Raw genomic sequence first — 11341 nt, forward strand, 5'->3', positions numbered from 1 at the left:
AGTAAATGTGGGAGCGATTCATGGTGTAATGACAGTATTATAATAACTTACGATGAAATCACATGCTTCACTTCATAAGCGAATACTTTTATTGTGAAATAGATGTAAAAGTCCATTTCCGTTCCTTGTGAGGAGCAGTCCAATGGGAGGTTGCCAGATTTGCCGAAACAGGGGTTGGAGGTGGTAACTGTTATACTATCACTATAAACCTGCAGGTCTATATTAATGTTATCGCATATATGTGACACTTCTATGGTCTTGGAAAGTTTTAAGCACTGACAAAGCCTGAAAGGTCAATAGGTTAGCATGTACCTTGAGTCACGCGGTACACCTAAACGTCACTGGCACCAGTAGAATCTACAAATCAGTCTGGCTGCCTGAGGTTATGAACATCAGAGTTCAAATGTGACACAAGCATCCTTGAAGGATTTCCTCAACATTTTCAGCCATCAAAGGACAACACTGACAAACCTTATACTTTCTAGAGCTCCAGATTTCCTTATCATCCTGTGGTGTTGTCCCAGCCTTCACACAACATTCACACTGAACAAAAAAAAAACCACGTGTTCTTTTAGTCTTTATAGGGACTTAGTAAGTATGGCTTTAAATGTAGACAAAAGAACAAGCATGATTTTCTTTGTTTTATTAAAATGAAGCCAAGTATACAAATGTGAACAGCTTCAACAAAGCATCTGATTCTGAAAAAAGGTAATATACATGTTTATGCTACTAAAACGTACATTTACACTAGTTTTTTTATTTTTCAAATAACAAAATGTTTCTCAACTCAAAAACAGGAGCTATAATTCAGTGTTTTTAAAAATGTCTGCTAGAAACATATTCCAAAGTGTAATTTTAGATACAGACCTGTCAGGTGTCAAATAGGCCAGTATTTATCAAAGGAGTCAAATATTGACCAAGGCAATTCTTTGAGTCGACCATTAACAACACACACCCACTCTGCCAAAGTGCCCAAAATCAAAACTGTTCCACAACATAAGTCAGAGTGTAAATCAATGTCCTCATGTTCATTACTGAGTAAAAAGTGTAAAAAATCGAAAGTGCAATGGTTGCTTTGCTACTGTTGCAACATGATCATGAGATATGTCACCTTCACTGGAGGGAAGGGGGTTTGCCAAAATTCCCACACTTTTTGAAAAATCCATTTCAACTTTAATGTCTCAGGCAAAATTATTAACAGGAACCAGATGTACTGTGTTATCAGAGGGCTTGTTCTATTTCTGGATTGTAACACAAGTTACGACAGTCCTTTCCTGCTGGCGTGTCCGGTTTCATTCATCATAGTGAAGTGAAGACAGGAACTTATCCACATCCAAGTCTTCAGGGAAATAATCTATAATTTTTTTTCTTTCCTGCAAATAAAATGAAAGCAATAAATAAGAGTTTTATGACAGAACTAGGTATCAAACATCTGCCTTCGTGTGTATGTGTTTGTCTTTACTTGCTTTGCTTTTCTTAACAACTCAACATCTACTTTACACTTGGCAAGTTTAAGGCTGGATGATCCAAAGATGTGCAGTGTCAAGATTCTTTGAGTGGTCCTCGTATTTGGCAAGAAACTTGTCACGCTTTCAAAACAGTCACATAGCTTACCAACAAGCAAGACCGGCAATCGCACAGGATGCCAGGGTGTTAGGACCCAGTTAACTGGCTGTGTATTTGCCCAAGCACCTCATTCCACCTTCATCATACTGCAAGTGTATATTGTACCAAATATGCATATTTTGAAGAGACTATGAAGTACTTGGGCATAATAACAAAGTGTACTTTATTTAGTAAATTAGATTAGGTTCCATAAATAAATAATAAACACGTAAAAAGGACTGATACGCAATGGAAGTTCATCTGGTGTCCACACACCTTTGATAATCACTACACAACAAAACACAAAAGAGTTGAATACAAAATAAAGAGGAAAAAAAGACTGGACAAAAACCATGCTGCTGTACTTACTCGGTCTTTCTTTTTGGTGGGAGATCGTTTTGATTCTTTCTTTGGAGGGGGGCTTGATGCTGAAATAGGTTGCTTGCGTTTCTTTGAGTTCTTCGAGCTAGTAGGCGAGTTTTCTCCTATCCCCTCCTGACGCAAACTGTCCTTCAGTGGACTGCCTGTCCTGGCGATGGCAGCACGTGAAAGAATCATAAGTGTGTGAGCAGCCATGTTAATGCTGCTTTCACTGCCGGCTTCACTGGCAGGGCTGCAGCCAGGTACATCTGGGGTGTTGGGAGGCATTAGATGCTTTGGAGTACCCTCTCCGTCTTTAACCTTTCCCTTCTGTCGAGGAGTCCTGGGACAATCAGCAGGTGCTTCCTGCTTACTGCCACTTCCAGGAAGGTCTGAACTGCTTGCACCAAGCCCTTTGACTGGATTCGCGGGAGATTTGAGCCCTTGAATGTCCTGAAGCATCTCAGCTGCCTGTTTAGCCAGAGAACTGGTTTTAGATGGTGTTTTTGTAACTTTGGACTGACTCTGAGATGCTGGCTGAGGGACAGCTGGAGGGCTCAAGTCTCTTGATGCTGAGGATGAAGGTTGTTGGTCTTGCATGCTACCCTTCATTTCATTCTCTTTGTTAGCTGTGACATTTGGCATTTCCTGAGAGGAAGTCTTCTTTTCTGTACGTCCCTCACGTGGTTTCAAAGGCACCTTCTCTGCAGATTCTTTCCTGCTGCTTTCCTCTTTGTCCTTCCTACTTCCTGATTTTAGTGCAGAATCAGACTCTGACTTGGAGTTATACGAATCCTTAGGTTTTGAGTTATCTTTATGTGCATCCTGACTGCATTTCCTCACAACAGATTTTGATCTTTTTTCTGATTCTGACTTTTTTCCAGCCTCAACCTTTGAAGCATCAGCACTGCTGGTACTGGCACTTTGAGACTCCTGCTTGTGGGTGTTATGATCCTGCTTGCGAGAGCTCTTTTTAGCAGAATCTTTCTGGTACTGTTGTAAAGAAAAGGGCTCCTTCACTAAGCTTACTCCAGCCTGCGGACTTGCTAAACATCTGACAGTTTCTACCCTCCTCTTGGGTTTGTTGCCACCCAGGATAGTAGGTCTTATTCGAACAACCGACTCTGTATTAGTTTTCTCAGTCTGCTGGATAGATGGTGATGGGGATGTAGTTGCAGTCATGGCTGTGCTGGTTGTAGTTGTTTTAGCAGTTTGTGGTTGAATGTCTGCAGAAGAGTCAAAACATAAAATTCTCCTGTGACTGGCACCTTTTTCTGCATCCTGCTGGTCTGTGTTTCCAGCTGATACAGGTTGAACCTCTTTACTGCCCAGATTTTTCTCAGTGCCTGGAATTTAGAAATGAGGCCGTGAAATTAAAACATTATGCTGAGCAAAGATGCATTCAAAAAAGGATACCATATAATTTTTAGCCAGTATACATCTTCACCATGGAGAAGCAGGTTAACCTTTAACTTACCAGCAGCTACAGGTTGTTTGCTTGCGACGGTGGGAGTTTTGGACGGGACAGTTTCTGTCTGCTCTACTGATACAGGATTCTGTATGGCAACAAGCTGTAAATGTAACAATGAATGGGTTAATGTGGTTTACATGTGAAGTGAACTGGGACTCCTTGTAGAAGCAGAATGTCTTACTTACAGAAAGTCTTGGATAAACAATAATCAAACAGATCTTCAATTCAAAATTGAACAGAAACTTGACTGGGTCAAAACTGACCCAAGCCATACTAGCATAGAATATGAACAGTATGTAAAGGTTAAAGAGTATGTTTATCCTTTGAAATACAATGTATAATACATTTTATTTACCAGTTTGCATTGCACACAAGATAAAGTTAACACATTGACCTGAGAGTGGCAAAGTTTGGACAGTTGGACAGTTTTGTTTACTTAGCAGCCAATTTGGTCTGAAAGTGTCTCGTTTAATAAAGAAATAAAGCTTTTCTCACTCCATCATTCTGGTTAAAATGGTAAGAAAGGAAATGCTTTTAACTGCAAACCACATGCTCCGACTAACAATAAAATGATCTTACTTGATTGGACACCATCTGCACTTTCCCCACAGGATTCGGTCCTACAACAGAAACAGGAAGCATCATGGGCTTCACGGGTGATGGCAGGACGAGTGCTGACCCTTCAAACAGGAGCACAGATGTCATAGTTTGATAATTATGATACTGAGAAAGTTATTGAAAGTGAAGGAAAAAGATTAAACATGGGGACATGCCTTGTTGCCATTGATAACTCAAAAATAAATAAATAAATTGCTTAACGACAGTGTCCCTACAATCTTTTGCCAAAAGAACTTTACTTTCAATATTTTGGACTGTAATCAGTGCAATAATGTGGAAAAGTATGTTGTTATACACACACTGCACATTGCTTACTACCTTACATTCACTTATAGATGTAATGTTTGTGGGATGACTCAGTTTTGCAGCCTTCTGTCTCTTACCAGTGGAGTAACTTGTAGAGCGAGTTGGTGTTGTCACCGCATATTGATTTGTGGGTAAAGACTGTCCGTTTGAGACACCAGCAGGCAGCACCACCTGTCTGCCTTCAGCTTCGGTAGATGGGGGCTCTGTTACAAGGAAATAGCTGGCTCCTTGGAGGGCAGGGTTAGTTGCATCTAGGGGTAGTTGAATTATATAGCTCTGCTGGGCCTGTGACGTTCCAGTTAGTGGAGATGCAGTTACTGCTCCAGCCTTGCTGCTCAGAGGACTAGCAAATGCCTCAGAACTTTGTAATCCACTAACTGCCTGCGCCACCTCATCCATGTTGGCCTTTGGAGTTTCAGGGCATCCCACCGGCTTAGCTGGGGAGGAAACGTAAATGGTGGGAATCTTGTCTCCAGAAATGCTGGAAATTGCCTGGTTTAAGGCTGTGTCGCTGGAAGAACCTTCATCCTGGTTATCACTTATGATTATTTTCAAAGACATGACATTACTGGAGTCTGTTGCAGCCGTGTTTGGGATGCTTGTGGTTAACAGATCAGCTGTTGTTGCAACTGAAGCTGCAGGAGGAGGGGCAACGGGGGCACAGGAGGAGGACGAGGATGCGGGTGAGGCATGTGCAGCTCTTGGACTTGCAGAGGTAGAAGCAGACGTTGGTGCGGCAGGTGTTGCCGTAGATGGGGCAGCAATAAAAGCAGATGAGGGTGAGGCTGCTGAAGCTGTAGTATCTGTAGAAGAGGATGTTTTTAAGACAGATTTTGATATTACTGAGAAAGTAGACACTGGTAGAGTATCTCCTCCACTGTTTGAGAGTAATATTTGAGGTAGGTCAGCGGCGGGCGCTGGAGTGATGTTCAGCTGAGCTTGTTCGGGAGGCAAAGATGATGCTCCGGGTGCACCAGGTTGATCTTTAAACTCTTGTGATTGTTTAGGTTCTTTTTGGTTGTTCATATTTGAGGCCGATGTTTCCTCTGGCTCAGGAAAAGCACAAGAGTCCACTGGCGAGGGATCTGTGGAAGATTCACCAAAGACAGGCGCGATAGAAGTGCTGTCCTTTGCGGGAGGCTCCTGAGTGGCCAAACTGTCCAAAGGAGGAGGGGGAGGTGTATTCAGTGGTTCATCAATATCCATTGGTGTTTCATTGACAGTGTTAGTGAAAAGTGCATCTTTTTCTTTTCTGTTTGAGTTTCTTGGAGCACTTGAGACACCTCGGGGATCCCCTTGACTCACTATCAGTCTGGCTGAACTGTTTTCAATCCTGGATGATCTGCCACTGGGACCAAGAACTGTTTTCTTTAACAGTGTTGGAGGAGCGGACTTTCTTGTCTTTCGCTCTTGCCCAGGTTTCGTCTTCACCGTCATTGGTGTTGTATCTGAAGCAGCTGAATCACTGTGTGTGGCACCTGAAAATAGAAACAGAGTTCAATTATTCATTTGTCTCTATTGTTAGCAGAAATGATAACCTGCTTGACCTCTCATAGAAAGTTATTTAAACTTGGAAAAATGTTTGGATTTTTATTATAATTTCACAACTGATGCTTCCAGGTTTTATGAAGTCCAAGTGGCAGGGATGTTCCTGTAACCAGCTGTCAACCACTCTCTTTTTCCCCACAGTTCTCAACACTACTGTGAACAACACCATGAATGTCTTGCAGGAGAGACTATCTGAAAGTGCACTCCACCTCTTCGTCATGGCTAGTATTTTCCTGCAGTTCATTTCAGTTCTTAAATTAGGAATAATTATAGGTACTTTTCAATTTTTGACTTTGTTTACAAAGTTTACCAACTGTTAGAAGCTCAAGAAGCTACAGCCTTACACCTCTAAGCCCCTTCCAGACTTTCTGTAGACATTTATGCTGCCTTTTCGACGTTTAGATTATGACAGACTACCTGTATCAATATTTTGAAGGAGTCTGATTGCAGATGTAGTTCCAGCAGTGTCGGTCTCTTCTGGACTACTGCTCGTATCGCCATCTCCTGCTTCTCCATCTGCAAATTTAGTTTTATCTGCAAACATCAATTTATAAAAAGTCTTACAAAAAGTTCTTTAGTTAAACTGTTACAGACATTTGCGAACCATTATTTAAAGGAAAACACATTAAAGTAAATGAGGTCATAGTTACTGCAGTCAAAGAGGTCAAAGAGAGCCTGAAAAGCTGGGTCGGACTCAGTTTGCTCCAAAATGTCATGGATGGCGTCGTCACTCATATGAATTTCCCCCTGTATACGTGAGTAAATAATAATAAATTACACAAAAAAGTGAAAACATTACAAGCAAAATGTTAAGAAAAAAAATCACCTGTAATCCTAGTATTTCATCTATAGACTGGTCTGTTTCCACTGTACTTGAAGAACCCTTTGATGTTTGGGGCATTGGCTCACTGATAGTAGTGATGAAACAGAGTAGGAAACAGCACAATCATTATCAAAAACTATGCACAATACATCCAAGTGCAAACAAAATGAAGAGTCCTATCGTGTTACTTACTTTGCAAGGATTTTGTTGATGTTTTCAGCAAGTTTCTCTTGTAAGGACCTGTCACCCAGTATCTTGTCACGTGCGTTTTGTATCACAAGCTGCTGTAAAGAGTGAGATGAAACAGAGAGTATGTCATTTCTGATGCAATAAAGTAATTTTTCTTTGTATCTAGAGACACAGACTGATATATGACCATTCAGCAGATCAACAAGGTTTTAAACAACAATGTCAGTGGATTTGTTAATATGTGATTGAAGTGTAGTCTTTAACTTTTCTCTGCGATTAGGAAACCTAGCATTACTGACATACTGGTGGTGGTCAGAGGGCCCGGTGGTGGTCAGAGGGCCCGGTGGCGCCAGTGTCCGGCAGCCTCGCCTCTGTCAGTGCGCCCCAGGGCAGCTGTGGCTACAACATAGCTTGCCATCGCCAGTGTGTGAATGTGTGTGTGAATGGGTGGATGACTGAATGTAGTGTAAAGCGCTTTGGGGTCCTTAGGGACTGAGTAAAGCGCTGTACAAATACAGGCCAGGCCATTTACTTACAGGGAAGTTTTCATCAACAGCCTCTTCAGGTTGGGGTTCTGCACTGCTGCTGCCAGCAGCTGTAGCAGATCTGCTAGGGGCACTGGAGCCACTCGGAGCACCACTTCTCTTCCTGGGGGTGTCCCTGAAGACAACAGAAAAACATTTTAAACAAACCATGGGAATAACAATAACAGCACAATAAAGTCAAACAAAAATATCACATGCTGAAGATCAAATTAATCAATGAAGTTGGGGTGACCCAGCACAGACAATATTCCAGGCTGACTTTGCGTCACCAGCATGTTCTTTTCGTCGAAGTCCCTTGAAGTCGCCAAATATCACTTTCTATGGTTTCTGATTATGGCTATATCACTGAGGATTGCTTTCGGTGTGTGCGCAGATTAAGGAACAACATACTGATATTGAGTCATTTAGAATAAGCAGTGACACAGCCTTATGACTGATTAATGTCATGTGAAATTAACTACAATCAGCATTTTATTTTTTTTAGCTCAACCAGCCAAAGGACCAATTAGCTTATGACATGGCATCTGATGTCCTCTCCATCCACAGTTCAGAAGGATCACTACTCCTAGATTGGTCAGAAATGAATCAAACTTGCTCACAATCCCTACCTGATGCATTTTTTTCGTGCTCAAGATCACAACTGTCATTTTACAGTAAACACCCTGTGAAGTTTGACAAACCCTTAGCAAGAAAAGCTACTGAATCACTAACATTCTGGATTATGCAACACACCAAATACATGTTTGTTGTTTCTGCAATCATTAGTCACATTTTCTGCAATGCGAAAGGTTTATTCAGTGATACTGTAAAGTCATTGTAACAGCAATGTCCATGCACAATTTATGTACAACGAAAGCTAATTTTTCCATCCACTTTAGATTAGTCTGTCTTTAGCACTCTGGACAGATGTTTATGTAATAACACCTATAGTAAAGCATTAACAACTATTCATACCATTTCCTTCGACCAGGAGACATTGGGCCTGGATTTAGCCGTTGCTCTGAAACAATGATCTGCATGGGTGAATCCCCTGTAACGAATAAGTTTGAATATTTATTATTAAAAAAGCTGTGATCTTAGCATTACTTTACTTTAGCATTTGTACTCAGTTGTGTGTTATATTACTGACTGGGTGTAGTCATTAATCGGCTGCTGTCATGAATATGCTGGATTGTGCCACTGCCAGAAGCTGGTCTGCTGTTCGGACCACTGTAGCACACTGGGGTGGAGTGGGCAAGCATGCTGTGGGAGGTGTGCGCTGGGCTGATGATGGTGCTTGTCTCAGAAACCGATGAACAGACAACAGCACCCGCAGAAGCCACGGCAAGGACCTGCTGTCTAGCCATGTTTGCCAATCCAACACGTGAACGTGCTGCAACACACAGAGGCTGATAAGTAAATAGGTTACATATAAAACCTGAATGCTGAGGCACTGTTTGACAACTGTAAGTAATCATGGTGCCAATTTCCCAATTTGATGTATAGACAATGTTTTTATTCAGAAGTTATTTGGGTAACATGCCAATTCCTGGGGTTTTAGGAACAGGCAACTATAATCACAATAAGCTCATGATTAGGGAAGTCCCTTTTCAAACAGTTTCTGTTCCTACGTTATAGGTATATTTCTACATAAATGCATCAATGCATTAAACCTGATGCTTTCAGCTACATCACCATGTATTAGCCCATTACATCAAAACAAACAACCTGACAAACTTACTTCTCTGACATGCTGATATAGCAGGGGAATTCTGCAATGACCTAAGGAAAGATGCAGAAAAATATTCACATATTGATTCACTTCACCAAGTTTTAGCATTCAGAAACACAGCAGCAGATGTTTATCTTTCGTCTCACAACAACATACCAATCAACAATCCGGTTGTTCAGTCTGACGTCACTAGCCGTGTCTGGGTCTAAACTCCGCTGCAGGTCCATATATCAAACGATCACTATGGGATTACTGAGAGTTGAAAACTGTCTAAAGTCTTTCATCTTTAATAAAATGATCAGCGTTCTGCTCTACCAGGTGTAACAATTGAGTTTAACATCCAGGCATCCATGAAAACCGAATTTATGACATTTAACGGAGTTAGAAGTTAGCAGGGAGTTAGCTCGCTAGCTTCTATCTAAATACAATATAGCGTGTCCTGACTGCGGGGTTTAGGAAACAAATTAAAACGTGCAGCTCTGTTATCACTTCCAGCATAAATGAAGACAGAAAACTAAACAGCAGTGACGTTTGTAGGGTTACTGAAGTTGGGCTAGCTGGTATATAATGATGTGCTACGTGACCGCTAGCGACACAGCTATGTTAGCATAATATAAACAAGCTAACCTTTTTTCCACTCGATAAAAGTTAACGTGAGTGTTCTCGGTGGTCAGAAACAAATGTAATCGCATGGCAGGATGCTGTAAAAGGACCAAACTTCAGCCAGGAGAACAACTGAGATAATCCATCCACAATACGAGGTTAGTCATTCATATACTGCTGCATGGGCTGGGCTGTAGTTACATCCTAGGGTTTTAAAAACTGAGCTTAAATAAATGATTAGCGGTAATAAAAGCCGAGGGAGGTCAACAGGGATCACTGACTGTTTTAGGAGCTTTTTGAGATCAAATAGAAGAAAATACATAACATTAAACATGTTAACAACACAAAAGCCATATTAAACGCAGACTACTTTAGACCCGGAAGTAGGATTCGTCGCGTCATCACTGAACAACCGGATAGAAAACAATAAGAAATCATTTTTCAAAATCAGCCCCATGCATCCTATGCTATCACACAATTATTAGTGAAGCTCATTACTTAATCTGGTTGAGTGTGAAATCCAGCTTTTTCCACAATGAAGTCATCATGACGGGAACCTCATGACAAGACTCTGTTGAAAATATGACTAATCATCAGCAACAAACCATGACATATGAACAATAATCGGTCATAAAACACTAAAGAGATCCTCTGAATGGCTTACCTTTTGTTTTAGCAGCTACATACTCATTTAAAATGGTTGTCAGGCTCTTCCCAAAGATGGACTGTGTGAGGAAAGATTAAACATAAATGCAGTCAGCTGTAATCATGACAGGCTGTGGAGGCGGCTTACAAGAGGGAGGAAGGCACACTTACAAAAACGCAAGCAGGAATAGTCCCATCTCCTGTGGTGTGCTCGGCATACTCTTTCAGGTTGGGGCTCTCGTGAATGAAAGCTTGGCTTGTAGCTGACAGTCCCTCTTCTTGGAGGTACCCTAGCGGAAGGACATTAGTAGCACCTCAGTCAGCAGTAACAGTTACCCTCCAGCTGCAGCCCAATCAACCGTTAAGGCTGTGAGGCTAAAGCCACCCATTTACACTCGACTGTCATTGCTGGCTAACCCCACAGCTACTCGTCTGCTATGGACGACCAGACTTACCCAAAACAAGCCGAGCGACGTCAGACGGTAGCAACATGACCGACTAATTGTTGGTGAAAGCGGCCTCAAATGTGAACAGGTAACTCCATGTTCAGAAAAAGTCTCCGAGAAGCTCAAAAACTGACTGAAATGAAACCACGTCAGTGATATTATTGTGAAGGCAACGTCTTCACAATACTGCTTCTATACTCAAAAGGCGGGGAACTCAAGCACGTATAACCCGGAAGTACCAAGATCAAGCTATTGATTAGAATTGTGGTAGTTGTAGTCCAAATAGAAAAAATCAATCTGGATAACATTCTATAGTTTTTTACATATATATACTTGAATTTATAGGTTGAACGTGACTTCAGCAGATCGTATACCACTTCAATAACACCATACCTATTAAAAACATTAGGTTTATTTTCATGCTGATAGAAAAGTGAATGGACTCACTCAATACCTGGCATGAGAAGGAAG

The 11341-nt window shown here is 41.5% G+C and overlaps 1 protein-coding gene across 4 annotated transcripts; it reads right to left on the reverse strand.

Annotated features, from left to right (window-relative positions):
• Window positions 1-626: 626 nt before the first annotated feature.
• On the reverse strand, window positions 627-11067 carry npat (nuclear protein, ataxia-telangiectasia locus). Of its 4 annotated transcripts, none has more exons than XM_085245500.1 (17): window positions 10880-11067; window positions 10596-10714; window positions 10444-10504; window positions 10278-10350; window positions 9186-9226; window positions 8595-8837; window positions 8420-8495; window positions 7457-7580; window positions 6924-7012; window positions 6735-6816; window positions 6559-6655; window positions 6326-6442; window positions 4438-5838; window positions 4016-4116; window positions 3443-3536; window positions 1975-3311; window positions 627-1373 (listed from the first exon to the last, which is right to left on the reverse strand). In XM_085245500.1, exons 1-17 carry the CDS (start codon window positions 10914-10916, stop codon window positions 1293-1295), a joined length of 4173 nt encoding a protein of 1390 aa, XP_085101626.1. In that variant the 5' UTR covers window positions 10917-11067; the 3' UTR covers window positions 627-1292. The 4 variants fall into 4 exon arrangements, with proteins under 4 accessions (XP_085101626.1, XP_085101628.1, XP_085101625.1 ...); XM_085245502.1 differs by having other exon boundaries at window positions 6326-6424; window positions 6924-7015; XM_085245499.1 differs by having other exon boundaries at window positions 6924-7015.
• Window positions 11068-11341: the final 274 nt, after the last annotated feature.

This window comes from Mchenga conophoros, linkage group LG14 (genome assembly GCF_057382185.1).
Source record: "Mchenga conophoros isolate Kocher_MC1m ecotype Shallow Benthic linkage group LG14, M_conophoros_male_GT1.1, whole genome shotgun sequence".
Lineage (NCBI taxonomy): Eukaryota > Metazoa > Chordata > Actinopteri > Cichliformes > Cichlidae > Mchenga > Mchenga conophoros.